This window comes from Hemibagrus wyckioides, linkage group LG04 (assembly GCF_019097595.1).
Source record: "Hemibagrus wyckioides isolate EC202008001 linkage group LG04, SWU_Hwy_1.0, whole genome shotgun sequence".
NCBI lineage: Eukaryota > Metazoa > Chordata > Actinopteri > Siluriformes > Bagridae > Hemibagrus > Hemibagrus wyckioides.
The window spans coordinates 29,519,914-29,539,138 of record NC_080713.1 but is presented as its reverse complement, the minus strand read 5'-3'; the positions used below and the strand labels follow the sequence as shown (position 1 = coordinate 29,539,138).

The 19,225-nt window shown below is 40.2% G+C and overlaps 1 protein-coding gene across 4 annotated transcripts; it reads right to left on the bottom strand.

Annotated features, from left to right (window-relative positions):
- Positions 1-831: 831 nt before the first annotated feature.
- LOC131351821 (NLR family CARD domain-containing protein 3-like) lies at positions 832-19,215 on the bottom strand. 4 transcript variants are annotated; one of them, XM_058387442.1, is made up of 12 exons: positions 19,078-19,215; positions 14,696-14,779; positions 14,164-14,268; positions 13,992-14,060; positions 13,046-13,150; positions 12,251-12,302; positions 10,750-10,798; positions 8,751-10,566; positions 8,251-8,424; positions 7,873-8,046; positions 7,520-7,690; positions 832-4,840 (listed from the first exon to the last, which is right to left on the bottom strand). In XM_058387442.1, the coding sequence occupies exons 2-12, from the start codon at positions 14,719-14,721 to the stop codon at positions 4,834-4,836; spliced, it is 2,748 nt and encodes a 915-aa protein (XP_058243425.1). In that variant the 5' UTR covers positions 14,722-14,779; positions 19,078-19,215; the 3' UTR covers positions 832-4,833. The 4 variants fall into 4 exon arrangements, 3 of the variants coding, with proteins under 3 accessions (XP_058243425.1, XP_058243426.1, XP_058243427.1); XM_058387443.1 differs by lacking the exon at positions 19,078-19,215 and adding an exon at positions 18,836-18,931; XR_009204441.1 differs by lacking the exon at positions 832-4,840 and having other exon boundaries at positions 7,552-7,690; positions 8,270-8,424.
- Between the last annotated feature and the right edge of the window lie 10 nt (positions 19,216-19,225).

Below are 19,225 nucleotides of genomic sequence, written 5' to 3'. Positions count from 1 at the left end.
GAGGAACAAATATCTTCATTTTGTACTGTTTACTGTTTAGACCTTTATTTATTTATTTATTTGTTTGTTTGTTTCTTTCTTATTTTATTTTTTAATATCCGGTGCTTTAGATCTTGTTGTAGAGTCGACTCTTGGAATCGACTCCGTCTTTGGAAAATAGATATGGAATCAGAATTTTAGCTCAGCCCTATGAGTTAAGACACACATGCATGCACTTACAGAATACGGTCTATGACTCACACACACACACACACACACACACACACACAGACGGACATGGTGACTGTACATTCATAATGATTCATCATATCGTGTTTCCGTATGAATAAATAAACACACACACACACACACACAGTTACATCTAAACCCACAAATTACTGAACATAATTAATAATTCAGAGTGCTAATGCTTGGTTAAGAAAACTGAGGTGTGTTAGAGCAGGTAACAGTGTGTAATCCACCACATGGCTCCCAGCAAACATTTTAGAGGACTGTTGTTATGGTCTCAGGAATTAGAAACTGAAAGCATGGAATAAAAAAAAAAAAACATATTATACTATATAAATGGAGAATAAAAAGAATCATCTTGTGTGAAATGAGCATCACATGTACTAGTTCAATGAAAAATGTAGTAAGATCTAAATTTATTTTATTTTATTGCACTTTAGATGAAATGAAGTCATGTTTCTCTATAACCTTTATCTGTCATGCATGGGTGAGTATATCGTGCATTTAGCTACCAATCAGCACCTCAACACTATAATAATATTAATCTACTAAAGCATTTACTAAAAAATAATTAATATCCTGTAAATAAGATCAAATGAATGGTTACGGTCCTTGTGTGTTATATTTTATTTATAATCTCTACAAATACCACGTCACAGATGACAGACAGCACAGATACAGTAATACAATAAACAGTATAAAACAAAAACACTGAACACTGTCTATGAGATGTCAGAGAAAATTTGAGAAACAGCTTGAAATATCAACACAAATTAATGGAAAGAAAATAAATGGCAACCAGCGAACATCTGTCAGGGCTTAGCTGTAAGATCGTTCTTCGCTCCTCCTCATGGTATCACTGGACTCTATCAGTGATCATCTCTCCACTACCTTACCCTGACTAATGAGAATGAACTCCTCAAAAAGAAATTTTCTTTCTCTGATCTTATTGTTGATAAAATCAACAACACCACAACATGCTTTAAGTAAAGACATCACACACTGAGTAACACACAATTATACATTTGTACATAATATTCAATATCTCCTGTTAGGAATGACTGCATGCATCAGTTTATCTGATGCAGAATGCTGCTATAAGCTTTTATGCCATGAATCGTCTTTACGTCTTGTAGAGACATAAAAATCACACAAGTACATGAGAATAATATCTAGATATGAGATAATAGATGTGTTACATGTGCAGTAAAATAAGACTTGCTTCCACAAGTGGTTTATAAGTGCACTACATAGCATATGATAAGATATAGCAATATTGTTACATGATATTGGTTTATATAAAAATAATGAGCCATTTCTGATTTATCTGTTATTAGCAAATCACTTCCAATTATTCAATTATTATTCACAACCAGATTAAATTACATTTTGATAAAAATTATTTTTGCTTCTCTTTTTCTATAAATTACTGCACAGGATTTTAAAAAAGCAGGTCTACATTTTTCTGGACCTTCCAGATTAACCTCGGTCATGTCCAGTCTTATGTCATGACTCCATCAACCAGCTCAAAATATCAGTTTTTAAATCCTCTAACCTGCCAGTGCATTTCATTTCCATAAGCATTCTGTTCCAGCTTTGATCAACACATCAGTACCTACAGCATGTACAATCTAATTCTAATCTAACAATATAATCTGATTCTAATAACTAGCACCTTCATTACTAATGCTCTTTAAATACACCAAGATTTTGTTTGAAAAAACAAACAAAGAATAAACAATGACTAACACTTGTTATTAGAGTTTAACATGGGAACTCATGTGTTTTCAACTGAAACAATATAACTGACTGGAGTATTTGTATATTTCTGTATAGCTGTGTTGTGACAATGTCCATTGTTAAAGTGCTATACAACAATACAAATTTACCCATTATTAGGAACTGCCCATTTGTGGGCTTTTTCCAGTCTGGAGTTTCTCCCAAAGCAGCTTTTTCTCCAAAGTAGTTGATTCTGCTCAGGGAGTTTGCCCAGGCATATGCTTTTTCTACATTTACATACACATTTACATTTACACCATTTGGCACACATCCTTACCCAAAGCGAAGTGCTTTGACGTCTATATCAATGCATCAAAACTGATTCAGTAAAGTCTCTATCAGTGCATCAATACATCAACACTGGTTCACTAGGTTACAGACTTACATCATGCAGGACCTGACATGGTCCTGTCACATTAACACCCTGGTGAAGAAGGCCCGGCAGCGTCTTTGAGGAGTGAGGAGGAGCTTCTTCCTGCAGGCCATTCGGGCCCTCAACCAGAAGACAGAGTACCTGGACATTCTAGACTTACCCCACAAATGAACATTACATTCTACCTCAGCAGATTGTTGCACACACAAACTGCACTACTTGTATACCCTGCACTACTCTGCACACAAAATAACCACACTCACTGGACATCTTTGTGTGCACACTGCACCAACACTTTACATACTGTTACTTTTAGCTGCTTTTACTGCTGCTAAGAAAATGATAGTCAGTTGCTGGGCTCCTCCCCATTTAATGTCCAGATGTATATGGGGCCTATCTTTGCTTGACATTGTCTCTATGGAACTATCAACAGCTCGCATTCATGGAGCAAAGACAAAAACTCTGAAGATCTGGAGGGCTATTTTGGAAACTGTTAAATCCTTTGTTTCCTCTCTTTGATGTATTTGTATTTATGTATATATTATTATTATTTCTACTATTGTTCATTTATTTCTCTTTCTATTCTTTTTGTGATTAAGCATTATAGTTTGTACCTTTTTCTACTGCAATCTCTTACGCTTTCTTAGTACAGTTTGAGTCTACCGGGAGGGTGGGGGTTATGGCTACAGACTAAATTGATGTGTTGTTTTTTGTGTTATACTGGACTATTTTCCTTAATAAAACAATTGTTCACAAAAAAAAATCACTTTACATTCCGTATTATTTATTGTCATGACATTTATATTTATTTATATATTTTTATAAATGTTACATTATACTACATTATCATATTTTTTGTCATATTATATACTATTATATTATTTTATTATTGTACAATATATTATATGTAATACATAATATATTGTGTATAATATATTGTATTATATTATTATATTTATACTATGTTTATATTATGTGCACATTTTTATATATTATATTTTTATATACACATATATTTGTATATGTATATCCGATACACAATCAGTTTTACGTAACTATTGTTTTTCATATTTTATGAAATGGTGTTTTTCATAATTTATCATGTCTTTAATTTCTACTAAGATAGTTTTTATTCTTCCTATTTTTCCATTTATATTTTATTACCTATATCCCTATACTTTTCTTGTCCACACACTTTACTTTATACTTTATACTCTTCTTCAAATGTAGGACAGTCATAATAAGCATTTCACTACATCATACTGTGTATGATTCTGTATGTGACAAATAAAATTTGAATTTGAAACCATTCCCATGCTGCACTATGAATTCCAATACTACTTAGGGTGGACAAGGGAGTCTTGTCCACACTTTTTCTCAGCTTCCACCCAACCTCTAGAATCTGACCATTGTGGAGCATCTGCCCAAAATCAATTTTAGTTTTCTCCCCAGCAGGGTGCTTTAGCTGATAAGAGTTAAAACTAAGGTTTCTGCAAATTCTCAGCCATTTGATCAATCAGGAACTTCTTCCCAACCTCAGGTTCTGCCTACACTCAGTCTTCTGCCATCCCTCAGGAATCTGCCCAAACTCAGGCCAATGCCCACGCTCAGACTAACCTTCTGCCTAACCTGGGAATTCTCCCCTAGGGCCCAGCAAGAAGCAAATTCAGGCTAATCTCAGACCTCTGCACATCCACAGGCATCAGATCAGCCATGGACCTCTGCTCTGTCACATGCATCTGACCAACCAGGGCCTTTTGGCCATCCTCAGGCATCTGCCCACCCTCAAGAATCTGACTTTTGCCCATTCCTGGGCTGCCATTCCTCTGAGCTTCTGATCTGCATTTGACCAACCAGGAACTTGGGACCCATCCTCAGACATCCACCCAACTTCAAGCATCTGCCTAGCCACCACTTCCTAACACAACTACCCAACCAGAGGTTCAGCACAGGACTTCAGCATGCAGGAGAATTTAGCCCACAGTAGATCCTTGTCCATCTGGATGTTTTGACATAGGACTTATAGGAATACAGAAACTGGGATTTCTGCCCAGAAACAGGCTTTTTGTCCCAACATAGGACTAGTTTCTGCATGACCAGCTGGAAGCTTCTGCACAACAGTGGCTTTCCAGACATGAGTTTTTTGACATTGTGTGGCAGCTACAGCTCACTTACACCTAATGCTCTCTAATATTCTCTAATGTGCTCACATATAGTACAACATGAAATATGTGAATATACATGTGATAGACATCAGACATTATTTTACATGTGAGATTTTTTCTTTTAGGTTTCCTTGATTAGCCAAAAAATTGGAAAATGTAGCTATTATTCTTATCTGTGAAAAGGGCAGAGCCTACAAAGCAAGTGTGTCAGAAATGATGATGGACATGTGAGCATGTATCAGCTGTTTTCTCCACAAGACTTCTTACACCAGGTCAGGTCAAAAGTTCTCAGAGCCTGAAAGATAGAGATAATTATTAGATATCCATATGATTTAGAATAATTTATAAACAGCACTGCCAAATTCTCATTTGTGATTAGTGAAAAAGTGTTGATTAATTTTCTATAACAGCTTCTCTGACAGTAGTCCTACTACAAATCACAGGTTTACATTAATATGCTTGGTTTGTTACATTTGATGACCTGCCATTCCATCCCCATCACAAGAAGCATATTGCACTATACCATTCTCTGAAATGATTCCTCAATTCCCTGAAATGCTGGGCCACCAAGAGTCTAAATTCCAGTTTTGCACCAAGAACCCACACCCACTTTGTTACCTGTATATGTCAGTGTGTTTGTATTCTGGTCTGGCAGCAGGAGGTCAGACAGGAGTTGGCCCGTTGGCTACATGCTCCCGCTGATAATCTCTCAGACCTCTGTGAGGCATGGCACTGTATGGCAGCCACCCTGCTCACTGACCCATGGCATGAAGCCCACCACTTACTTCCTAAGCTCAATGGCAACAACAATGTTAAAACTTACTTACACACCTTTGAATGCAACACCATCCAAGAGAGTTGGGGTCAAGAGGCCTAGGCCCAGGCTCTAGCACCTTTGCTGTCAGGTGCTAGTGCATACAGCTCACCTGTTATGTGTTACAGCTGGCTGAAGCAGAGGACTATGAGAAGTTTATGTCTAAGATTCTAGTAAGTTTCATAAGTGGTCCGTTAAACTGACAGCCACTCCCCACCACCAAATGTACACCCTAATACATAAATCAAAGTGTTGTCCCCAGCCAGAACACCAAATGGCCAACCAAGTAGTAGAGAGGATTAGATTAGTAGAGAGAAGTATCAGAGAAACGTTCCTCAGAGTTTTACCTCTAGGAGTATAAACCCCAAGGAGTGTATCTCCACAAGGATAACAAGAGTATATCCTTTGTGATGGTGGCACACACACCATTGCACACAAGTCACAAACAAACTGTTCCTCACCTCTCAAAAATAGCAGTACTGAAGGAACAGCGACATTTCAGCACCATGACCAGTGCTGATAATTGTGGATGTGAGGCGGGGCAGCAGAAAGTGCACCAAAATCCTGATTGGCGTATTTAGAGCACTGCTGGAACTTCTCACTCTCCAGAAGGAGATACCTAAAGAAGACTAGGCTCAGCACTAGGGGGAGATAAGAGTTCAGTATGGTAGCTAATGCTTTCATTTTCTTTGTTTTTTCCTGCTTCACAAAATCTGCTGTTTAAAGAGGACGATGCTCCTCAATCTGCTGAGCCTATGTCATGCTCCTGGATCTGCCTTGCTCCCAGCTGCTGCTCTGCACTCCACCTTCACCCTTCACAGCCACCAGCTAGCTTCACTGCCATTACTTCTTTGAGTATTTCTGACTGCTGCTTAACTTTCACTTTCACTTTAACATTTGAATTAAAAGAGCACTTAATGCCATGATTCTGTGCCTTCTTCCGTGTTTCCCTCGCTGCAACGTGTGTTACACCTTGTGATAAGTGATTGTGGACTATGCAACCCATTACCCTCAGGAAGGAAGAATGTCTCTGTCCATCACCTGGGAACTTATGACGTGCTTTACTCAATATCCCCAAGCATCTACTTACAGACCAAAATATGCCTTTTATGTCTAAACTAATGTTGGATTTGGTGGATATCACCCCCAAACAGACTGACTGGTGAAGAATTTTAACCAGACATTGAAATAAATGCTGCGCAAGTGGTGGATGAGGAGGGAAGAAACTGGGACCTCTTGCTGTCCTATTTACAGGTTGGAAAACTCTCCAAGCATCCCTGCTTGAGTTGCTCTTTGGAAGGAGGCCCAGAGAATTGCTAGATGTAGTTAAGAAGATGCATGAAAAACAATCCTCATCCTTCTGTTTCAAATATATGCAACAGTTACATAGCCACATTGACTGCATTAACCCAATCACTAGAGATCACACAGAACAGGCACAGAGGGCCCAGCAGAGAGTCTAGAACCATCCAGCATATCTTTGCAGTTTCCAACCTAGCTACAGAGTGGTCCTCCAAAATGTTCCTGGCCTGCTGACCAAATCCATATTAAAAATATGTGTAATCAATGATATGATAAAGTTTCAGGTTTCAGTTTCAGGTAAGGAAACTGTTTATAGCTGCAATAATAAGTGAGAACAGCAGATACCTAGGTTCATGAACATTCAGGAACATTCAATGTAACTGCAAAAGGTTAAAAGTATGAACTGCACATTGTGATGGTGATACATGTACTGCTGTCTTTCACCTGCATTATATCGCTCATTGTGCTATTACCGCTTTGCTGCTGAACGGACAGTACCATTTCAACACCACTGCTGTTTTGGACACCTGAAGTGCACATTTTGCCTCTCTTTGAGCACTTATTTTTGCCTGCTAAAACCTGCTGATTTACAGCCTTACTGCTGAATAAAACCTATGTTTGTGCCATAACCACCTCTCTCCATGTCTGTGCTCTGTTCCTCAAAGATCTGAGCTACCACAACATTAATAAGTTAAAAATTGGGTGGTTGTGCTGTTTTAGAAAGTTAATCAGCTTCAGGATCATTACAATAGCTTTGTGTTATGCTAAGCCACATCGCACAGCCGTGGTGCTGATTATCATCAATCATCAATATGTTGTTTGGGAAATGTTTTCCAGCAGTTAATATCAGTAACTCACTCCAACTTCTGCAGTGTGTACTTTTCATCTTCCTTTATTTCAGATAGCAACTTCACTTCCTGGTCTCCCAAATTATTAGCTCGCAGATCGAGCTCTCTTAGGTGTGGATTTGACCTCAGAGCTCCTGCAAGTGCAGCACAGCCTTCCTTTGTAATTTTACAGTCTTGTAACCTGCAGGAAAAAAGACTGATCTCAAGTGTCTGTTGCAGAATTTATCAGTATAATTCATATACAAATGTACTTGTACTGTAGACCTATCTAAACTGAATCAATACGATTTTTAATTTTCTATTTTATTCTCAGTGTTCCTATTTAAACTTAATCTATATCTGCATGAAAAAATGTGTTCTCACCTTAGTATCTCTAGTTTACAATTTGGGCTTTGCAGAGCCTCTGAGAGGTGCTTTACTCCTGAATCCTGCAGGTCATTGTGGCTGAGACACAGCTCTGTCAGATACATCAGGTTGGAATGGAAAACTGAAGCAAGAACTGCACAACTTTTCTCTGTGAGCTTGCAACTGGCAAGTCTGAGAGACAAATAAGAGAGGAATCTCACAATATAGTAGGAATATACTACCTCCACAATAAAGTCACATTACTTACAGATCCACATCTCAAAATAACTATCAATTTGCATTTGCAAATTATTCTGCCCACCCTGCTTGTCCAACTGTACATTTGGTTAATGATTGCTTGATTTGATGTACACAAGAAGAAAATAGCGCTCTTACCGTAGGACCTCTAACTTACACTGTGGACTCTTCAACCCTTCAGCGAGCAGTTTGACTCCTGAATCCTGCAGATCATTATCGCTCAGGTCCAGCTCTCTCAGACATGAAGAGTCTGAGCTGAGAACTTTTATCAGAACTTTACAACTTTTCTTTGTAAGATTACTATTACACAGCCTGCAACAAAAAAGTTAAACAACACATGCCCTTAAGTATTTAGACTTAAACTAATCGAAAAATTGATTTAAGACATTTAAAAGTACTGAATATTGCTACTATCTGTTGCTTAATCTCATTTTACATAAAACAGTCCTGCTTCTTTACCTGGTTACAATAAAAACACCTCATTATCCTGTTGGAACGGCACGGCTCCTTAATAACAATAAAACTGAGTCTACTGAATCTGACAGGCATTGTGGTCAATTTAGACTAACTCGCTATGTCTCTTGTTTGAATGAGCTTAATATGTTACACAAACACTTGTCATTTGTATTCACACTTACAGAGCTTTTCTGGACTCTGCAACCACTTGGTGGAGTTTCATCAAACAGTCATCCGATGCTGCATACTGCTGTAGGTTGAACTCTTCTAACCCCTTTTTTGAGTTCAGCAACAAGAAGACAATAGCTGACCACTGAACTGGAGAAAGTTTGACTCCATGGAGGCAATGATTTGCTGTTTTACTCAAAAAGACTTGAACCTCCTGTTCCAGAGACTGGTCATTCAGTTCATTCAGACAATGGAACAGATTGATGGATTTCTTTGGTGAATGTGTTGGATTCTTTCCAATGTTCTCCTTAATGTACATGGTTATTTCCATGTTTGTGACAGCAGCATCTTTGGTCAGAGAGCTGCGTCCTGTCTCTGTCAGTAGGCATTTAAAAAGAATTGCATTGGACTCCAGTGAGAGACCCATAAGGAAGCGCAGGAAAAGGTCCAGGTGTCCATTCTTACTCTTTAGGGCCTTGTCCACTGCCCTCTTCAGGAGGTCTATCAGTGTTGCCTTGCTCGAGAGTCCAAAGATTTCAGGGGATTGTTGTTTTGAGAGATTTCCATTGATACATGAGAGAAATGCATACATAGCTGCAAGATGCTCCTGAACACTCAGATGCACAAAGCTGTACACTTTCCCCAGTGAAGTGATTTCCTCAATAAAGATCTGAGTGCAGACTCCTGAGTACACTGTGGCCTCTTGGACATCAATCCCACACTCAGTGAGGTCGTACTCATAGAAGATCAGGTTTCCTTTATCCAGCTGCTGGAACGCCAGCTTTCCCAGTTTGAGTACAATGTCTGAAATCTGTCCAGGATTCATTTCCTGTATTTTGTACTTTTGGAATCCACGTTTGATCTGTAAGATCAGGAAATGTGTGAACATTTGAGTCAGGGTCTTGGGGACCTCTTCAGTTTCTGCTTCACAGAACATTCCCTCAAGTACAGTTGCTGAAATCCAACAGAAGACTGGAATGCGGCACATAATGTAAAGACTTCGTGATGACTTTAGGTGTGTGATTATTTTATCAGCCAGGGTTTGATCACTGATTCTTTTCCGGAAGTACTCATCTTTCTGAGGGTCATTGAACCCTCGTACCTCTGTAACTCTGTCAATATAAACAGCAGGAATCTGACTGGATGCTGCTGGTCGAGATGTTATCCAGAGGAATGCAGATGGAAGGAGATTCCCTATAATAAGATTTGTTAACAGAACCTCTATTGGAGCTGACTCTGTTAGATCAGTCAACATTTTGGTGCTTAGGAAATCAGGAGAAATACGAGACTCATCCAGTCCATCAAAGATGAGCATGATTTTGTAATGATGATAGTCTATTTGAAGTTCTTTGGTTTCTGGGAAGAAAAAGTGGAGAAGCTCCAAAAAACTGAGATGTTCTCCTTTGTTATAATTCAACTCCCTAAAGTTAAATGGAAAAATGAAGTCCAAATCCTGATTTGCTTTTCCTTCAGTCCAGTCCAGAACAAACTTCTGCACAGACACCGTTTTCCCAATTCCAGCAATGCCTTCTGTTAGCACAGTTCTGATGGGTTTCTCATCTCCAGGTAAGGGTTTAAAAATGTCATTATAATTGATGGACTTCTCTTGAGAGACTCCTCCTGTTGTTTGTATCCTACATGTCCTTTCAATACTTCTGACCTCATGTTCATCACTGATGTGTCCACACCCAGGATGTGATGTGATGTAGAGTTCTGTGTAAGTCTCATTTAGAAGTCTTGATTTCCCATGCATTGGGATTCCCTCATTAATATTCTGAAATTTTATCTGTAGTTTGGATTTGAAGTTTTTTACCCTTGAAGGGTCCAGCACTGAAGAAACAAAGAAGGCAATACAAAATTTTCATTCTGTAAGTGTTTTAGAATCACTAACGTGTTGGATTTTAGAGTTTAATTAACTTAAGAATATTCTTTACACGTAAACAAAAAATTACAATTATGATATGAGTAAATATATGTTTTTTTTCTGCACATGCATGATGTTCTGAACCTCACCTCTGGTACTGCTCCGAAGTTCTTTTTCCCCAGTCATTCGTGTCAGATGCTAAAGAGAAATACTTAATCAAATTAACAACTTAATTAATTTAATTAACACTTAGTAACGGATTAATAAAGAAATGCTGTTATACTTTGTTTGAACTCAGTAAGAATTTTAGGATACCTATAGCAAAATACTGCATGCAGTGTTAACAAAAAGGTTCAATGTAACACAATAAAAAGGGTTTCTTCCTTCTGATTCTTCCTTTTGGAAGGATTTATGTATAATAATTTAATAAAGTGCAGCTCCTAATTGTTTAAAAGACCTCAACAAAAACTCTTATCTAAGAGATCTTGAGGAATGGTAGGCAGTGGAGCTTTACTAGAGACCTGAAGAAAGCATGGTGCAGAGTGATGTTTCATATGCGCTTTCAGATTAGGGAGGGTGAGATTTTTGGATATGTTGACGAGAATCTGTGTACAGTATAAAACAGTATACAACCTATATTAAAAAACTAACCTCAAACACCAGTTCCTATTGTCCACCACAAGACAATTTTACAGTGCGTAAACCTAACACTATCAAGGACATGAATGAAGAACCTGTGACAATCCCAAAGGAAATCTATGTCTAAGTGCCTCCATAGCAAAGGTTTTCTGTAAACCTTTTACAACAAGCACACAGACTAGAGGAACAGGGAGAACAGAGCTAAAACAGGAGTAATGAGAAGGAAAGGGAACTGAGGAAAAGAAACTGCAATGCTAGAGCAGGTGGATTCAGAAGCAAGGAACAAAGTCCTTTAGACACAGACATAACTGATGCCAAAGGCCTACGTGTGCTAAGACCTTCAGGAACTACAGCAGTATTTCTAAGGGTATTTACAGAGTGATGTTTCAGAGACAATAGCTAATGTTCAACCCCTGAAACCAAGTCCTAATTTGGTTAGAAGACCTGTAAGAAATCAACACAACCCTGGAGTCAGATTCTACATGAAGAGAATTAGACAAATAACTTGGGGGAACTAGGGGAAATATAAACGAAACCTATGATAAGGCAATTAATTGAAGGTTCGGTTAAGAGTCTAGGATAAACAGCCCTGGTAGTATTGGATAGGAGATATCTGAAGTGAATAAACTTACAGTAAAACAATGCTTTAATGCTCCTAGATTGAAGCAGGACTTAAAAGATCTCAGGAAAACCTGGACTGCAAGAAATAGGCACAAAAATACTGGACCAGCTGGATCTCCAGGATAAACCAAAAAAGATAAAGAAAAAGAGTTTTTGTTGTGTGTGAGTCGTGGTAAATGGGACGTGGTAAATGGGAAGCCGAGACTCACACACTGAAGCAATGACCGGAGAAGGTAGTTCATAATAATTCACTTTATTCATAACATAAAGATTAAACTGAGATGAAACCAAAACATATATTCAGATCAAGACATGTTAGAGCAAGCATGGACCAGAGCAGCAACAGAACCTTAATCCTCACACACATGCAATCATACTGTAAATACATACCTGGAGTTTAGTTTCCTTCCCCACTGGAGGACTGGAAATAGCAGGTTTGTCACTTTAATTAAAGACAGCAATAAGTTAGTGAGGCAAGTAATTCAGTCTTACAACAAAGTTACTGAAACAAATAACTGTTAACTTTATTTTATATATATATATAAAATTCCTGGAGTCTGCTCAGGACCACTGACCCTCCTCTGGCTGTCCTCCTGAACACTACCTCCAATTTCACTACACAAGTTACGTTGTCTCCTTCACTCTCCTTTTCCCCTTTTTTCCCATCTCTCTCTCTTTCTCTCTCTGGCCCTTTTCTCACCTCCTCCTCACCTCCCTAATTCTCCCATGCACTCTTCTCTCTTAAATTCCTAAAAGTAATACATTTGCTCGCACTGTAATCACCCAACCCTCTTGTCTGTGTGTTTGCTCACCCCTGTAGCCAAACGCGCTATACTGGTGGAGAATGCAGGCATGAGCGTGACACCCCAGCCCGTAGACAGCAAGGACCAGATCATTAAGTACCTTCTGGAGGTCAGCCTGCAGCAACAGGTGGTGACCCAAGGACTCACCCAGAACCTGCAAACTGTTAAATTGGAGTTGGTCGCCCTGAAGAAACGCTCACCCTCGGAGGCTACTACCACGACTCCCCTCCTGGACCCCTGCCATGCCTGCCACAATGCACACTGCCTTCTGACGAATCTCATGGCCAATGTGTATATATATGACACTTGTTTAAATAGCCTAAAGAAACATCTGTACTCATATAGTGTAAAGATTCTATTGCCATCTAGAGACATTACTTACCTTTCTTTCTCTGCCTGTTGAAAGGTTATTGGTGAACCCATTGACTGGTCACTCTTCATAGACACACCGCTGGGTTCAGGTGAGACAGACCTTTCTTTCTGATATCTAATTAAAAACAATATGTACTGTAAGTGTTTTTTAAGTTTCAGAGTGTTTCTACAAGTGCCATGTGCTTGAATTTTTTTTTCTTTGGCTTACTTCCAAAACTCATTATGAAACAGCAAAGGAAGTGTTGGTGATTGCTGGTTCTCAAAGTTTCATCATCATGTTTTCAGTCAGCAGCATATTTCATAAACTTTCGCATTCCTTCATGGAGGTCCTCATTGTTGCTGCTCCTTTAACACCACTCCATCTCTCACCTACAGTATATGCTTTTAGTTTGTCTCTGCTGCTTTTCCCCTAGTGCTGTCTGCAGATGTCCTTGTGTCTCATAGACAATACCAGCCTCTAGTCATCATATGACCTTTGCACAAGGATTCAGAGCTGTAGTGCATTACTGAAAGTTTGTGCCTAGTTTTTCTGTTATCTGATTTCCTGGATCATGGATCACGGATTATTCTTGGTTAGTTTTTGTTGCATGTGCTCTGACCTCTGCAAGGGACCATGATTAAAGTATTGACCTTTATAAGCATAATGCTGAGATTATGTATTGTGTCTTTGATCCGCATGTTAGAAGAACACTGGTTTGTCACTGAATACTGTTTTTATTTTGGTATCAGTGTTGCTCTGTTTTGGAAATTCTCTTGTGTTACAACAAATTGTAATATATGACAGGCTCTTGAAAACTGAACTAGGGTCAGATTTCCCACACCAGTCTGATTCAAAATCCACAACCTGGACAGGCAATGTGAACTTTATTTAATTTCTCAACAGAATTAGATACATTAAAAAAATGCAATGTTAGGGCTATGTTGGTATTAAAATTTGTTAATGAGAAATTTCTTACTTTTTCCTTTTAGACCTCTGTGTCTGTTCAAGTGGCTCGTTTACCGTCTTCCTCTTCTTAGATACAGTTCTGGTTAAAAACAAAAAACACTTTTCAGACAGCAATGGTGATCATTGTTATTAAACTAGAGTGTAGTGTAAGTATATAAAATTGTTCATGTGACATTACCTACCTTTCTTTCTCTGCCTGTTGAAAGGTTATTGGTGAACCCATTGACTGGTCACTCTTCATAGACACACCACTAGTTTCAGGTGAGACAGACCTTTCTTTCTGATATCTAATTAAAAACAATATGTACTGTAAGTGTATATTTCTCTTTCTACATAGCAGAAACATAAAACTGCTACACATTTTTTTCATTGCAGTGTTTCCCATGACTATGTGCCATGTGCTTATAACCTGTTATTGATTCTATCTTAATTACTCTGTGAATGCGCGATATGTTTTATCTGCCTGTGCTGCTTTGCCTGCCATGGACTTTGCCATAGACTTTAATCATTGGATTATGCTCAACAATATCATGCTGAATGTCCACACTTCTGTTCCCACCTTCTTGAAACACACCATATAGAAGAGTATTATTGATGAAGTGAGGAAATTACAACTCTGATCTTGTGATTCAGATTTAAAGTCCAGTAACCCATTCTTCTTCTTGGGCTCAGACAGACAACCAGAAAACATAAATCAATAATATACAGGCTCACCTCTCATCTTTAGCAGGTGAACTCATTTTCGGGTTGTTGTGATGCGTTCTCTGGAATCTAAGCACTTCAATTATAAATGCAGACCTGCAATCACACATACAAACACATTTTCCAGTGATCAAGTGATGTGCAGTGAGGTTTGTAGCTGGTGAAGCACTGACTCTTTCATATTTACATATTTTTATACTTTCAGTCACATTTACAAATTTATGAAATCAATAGAGTAGCTTAAATTCACCATTCAACTGACTTCTTGCAAAGCAATTAGTGGTTATTTATTACCTCCTGTTCTGAGTGAAAGACATTTACAGCATTTGGCACACACCCTTATCCAGTGCAACATACACTACCAGTCAAAATTGTTTTTTGTTCAGGGATTTATTTTCTACATTCTAGAACAATACTGGAGATTTCAAAACTATGAAATAACACACATGGACTTCAGTAATCCATATGTAATGACAACAAAAACCAGTCAGTTGTTATTTTAAGACACGAAGGTCAGGTGTTCTGGAATAGTTCTTCCAAGAACAGTATTGTCAAGTGCATTTGCAAAACCCATCAAGCACCATGATGAAACTGGCTCACATGAAGACCATCCCAGTAAAGCAAGACCAAAACTGACCTCTGCTGCAGAGGAGAAGTTCATTTAGAGTGACCAACCTCAGAAATCACCAATTAACAGCACCTCAGATTAGAGCCGTTATGAAGGCTTTACAGAGCATCAGTAGCAGACATATCTCAATATCAACTGTTCAAACGACATTATTGTGGATTTCGGTCACCTTCAGCATCGCTCCAACCAGAAGCCGTGGATGACTGCGAAAGTGCGTGCTCTCCTGAAGTCGAGAGACTCTGCCTTCAGATCAGGGGATAGGGCGGCCTTAAAAACAGCAAGGGCCAAACTGTCCCGAGCCATCAGAGAGGCGAAGCGTGCACACGCCCAGAGAATCCACGGCCACTTCCAGAACAGCAGAGACTCCCGGCGCATGTGGCAGGGCATTCAGGCGATCACCAACTACAGGACAACTTCACCTTCCTGTGACAGTGATGCCTCCCTTCCAGATGCGCTGAACGACTTCTACGCTTGGTTTGAGGCACAGAACAACACAACAGTGAGGAAGACCATCCCTCCTCCTAATGACCCAGTGCTCTGTCTCACCACGGCTGACGTGAGGAGAACTCTATGCAGAGTTAACCCACGAAAGTCTGCTGGACCAGACAACATTCCTGGCAGAGTTCTCAGGGAGTGTGCAGAGCAGCTAGCAGATGTCTTCACTGACATCTTCAACATCTCGCTGAGCAGCTCCATCATCCCTACATGCCTCAAGACAACGCCCATCGTCCCTGTGCCAAAGAAGTCTACGGTTTCCTGCCTCAATGACTACCGTCCCATTGCACTCACACCAATCGTGATGAAATGCTTCGAGAGGCTCGTCATGAGGCACATCAAGTCACAGCTACCACCCTCGCTGGACCACTTGCAGTTTGCATATCATCCTAACCGTTCCACGGACGACGCCATCACCACAACCCTCCATCTGGCCCTCACACACCTGGACTGTAAGGACTCCTACGTTCGAATGCTGTTCATAGATTTCAGTTCAGCATTCAACACAATCATCCCTCAGCAGCTGATTGAGAAGCTGAGTCTCCTGGGCCTGAACACCTCTCTCTGCAACTGGATCCTGGATTTCCTGACTGGGAGACCTCAGTCAGTCCGGATCGGGAGCAGTATCTCCAGCACCACCACACTGAGCACTGGAGCTCCTCAGGGCTGTGTGCTCAGTCCACTGCTGTTCACTCTGCTGACTCACGACTGTGCAGCAATGCACAGATCCAACCACATCGTCAAGTTCGTCGATGACACGACCGTGGTGGGTCTCATCAGCAAGAACGACGAGTCAGCATACAGAGAGGAGGTGCAACATCTAACAGCCTGGTACAGAGCCAACAACCTCTCCCTGAACGTCGACAAGACCAAAGAGATGGTTGTTGACTTCAGGAGAGCACAGAGTGACCATTCTCCGCTGTCCATCGATGGCTCCTCTGTGGAGATCGTCAAGAGCATCAAATTCCTTGGTGTCCATCTGGCGGAGAACTTCACCTGGTCACTCAACACCAGCTCCATCACCAAGAAAGCCCAGCAGCGGCTCTACTTCCTGAGGAGGCTGAGGAAAGCCCGTCTCCCTTCCCCCATCCTGACTGTGTTCTACAGAGGGACCATCAACAGCGTCCTGAGCAGCTGCATCACTGCCTGGTTTGGGAACTGCACCGTCTCGGATCGCAAGACCCTTCAGCGGATAGTGAGGACAGCTGAGAAGATCATTGGAGTCTCCCTCCCCTCTATCACGGACATTTACACCACACGCTGCATCCGCAAAGCTAACAGCATTGTGGCTGACCCAACACACTCCTCACACACACTCTTACACACCCCACATACCCCTCACACACACTCTTACACACCCCACACACCCCTCACACACACTCTTCACCCTCCTGCCATCTGGAAAGAGGTACCGGGGCATTTGGGCCCTCACAACCAGACTGTGTAACAGTTTCTTTCCTCAAGCCATCAGGTTCCTCAACACCTGGGACTGAACTGTTCTACACTCTCACACACACACACACACACACTCTCACTCAGGACTGAACTGAACTGTATATCATCTCTCTGTCTCTCTCACACACAGATACACACACACTCTCTCTTGACTGTGTGGACGCACACACACACACACACACATAATTTATACTGTTCATTACTTACTGCACTACCTCTACCTGTCATCCGCTGCTATAGTTATATTTATGTTTATTCTATTTGCACTACCTCAACCGCTGCTGTGTATTTTTTGCACAATATTTTTGCACAATACTTTTTTTTTTTTTTTACATCATTTCACTTTATCTATTTTATTTCACTTACATTCCAGTACACATGTTCTTTTCTTTCTTTTCGGCGCTAAGTGTCCTGTGTTCTTTTGTGTTGTCTTTCTTGTATTTATTGTCTTTTGCACTGTCTTGTCTATGCTCTGTTTGCACCTAGCTGCACACTGTGCACTTTACGTGGCTAAGACAAACTTCTGTCCTAGCTCTGTGGTGTTGTTTTGTGTTGAACTTGTTGTTGTATGTTTCTGTAGCACCAGGTCCTGGAGAAACGGTGTTTCATTTCACTATGTACTGCGTCAGCTATATGTGGCTGAAATGACAATAAAGCTTCTTGAATCTTGAATTGAATCTTGAATCTTGAATTGTTGTACCATTTAGAAAGAAATAAACATCAGGAAAGACCATGGAATTAGAAGGTGTGTCCAAACTTTTGAGTGGTAGTGTACATTCTTATCTCATTTTATACGACTGAGGTTTAGGAGCCTTGCTCAAGGGAAGCATTAGAAGCTTGGTGGACTTGGGACTTGGGGTGGTGGTTACAGGGGTGGTGGTGGTGGTGGTTACGGGGTGGTGGTGGGGGTGGTGGTAGTGGTTACAGGGGTGGGGGGGTGGTTTCGGTGGTGGTGAGGGGGCAGAACGGGGGTTTTGTTCCACTGAAAAGCTGTAGTTTTTAGAAAAACAATATGCAGCAATGAGCTCGCGACCTCACACACATTCAGCCACGGTGCCAAGTTAAATGTTTTAGGCTAATAGCTGATGAAAACAGCGAAACGCTGCGAACAAGAATGCAGCGCAGACATTATATTGTTCACGTACAAAGAAACAGGAACAAGCACGCGCCAAGTACACGCGCTTATGAGCCATTGGTCAAGCCGACGTGAGGCGCGCTGCTTCACATTTATAACACAGGTCAGTGCATACAAGATAATCATTGCTTAATTTTATCATTATTTATTTTTTACTTTTCATGATGACAAGATCATGAAGACATACACACAACACCATATTTATACATGAAATGAAGTAAAAGTGACATTTTTGAGAAGAACAGATATCACACTACAGCGCACTATGCCCAATACAGATCTGTTCTGTTAAAGAGAAAGAAAAGGAGGAATGAAATAAAGAATAATAATGAAGCGTTAGTACAAACCCACGCTACTGAAACGAGGACAAACCGATTATTTAACAGATGTTAGCTACAGTCGGGGTAAACTCGGAGAATATACTGAATAGGACACTAACCTTACAGCAGTTCGACTACAAGAGCGTTTAAACACCGAACAACTCGAATAACATAAACAAAGACGCCATTTTATGTCGCTACTACGCTCGCTTAAAAACATCATCTCTCTCTCTCTCTCTCTCTCTCTCTCTCTCTCTCTCTCTCTCTCTCTCTCTCTCTCTGAAATAGATTTTAAGGTAGGAAAGTGACCATAGTCCATCTGTATATATAGTTTAAGGACGTAGAAATGTGTGCTACTTACCCTGCTGTTTCTCAAATGTTCACTGCGCGTACGATTACTTCCAGTTTCGCTTTCGACTGGCGTAGTTCCCCTAACTGCCCAGATCTCAGAGCTCAGATCATTATGTGAATTATTAAAATTATTAAAAATTATTTTCAACATTGGGAGC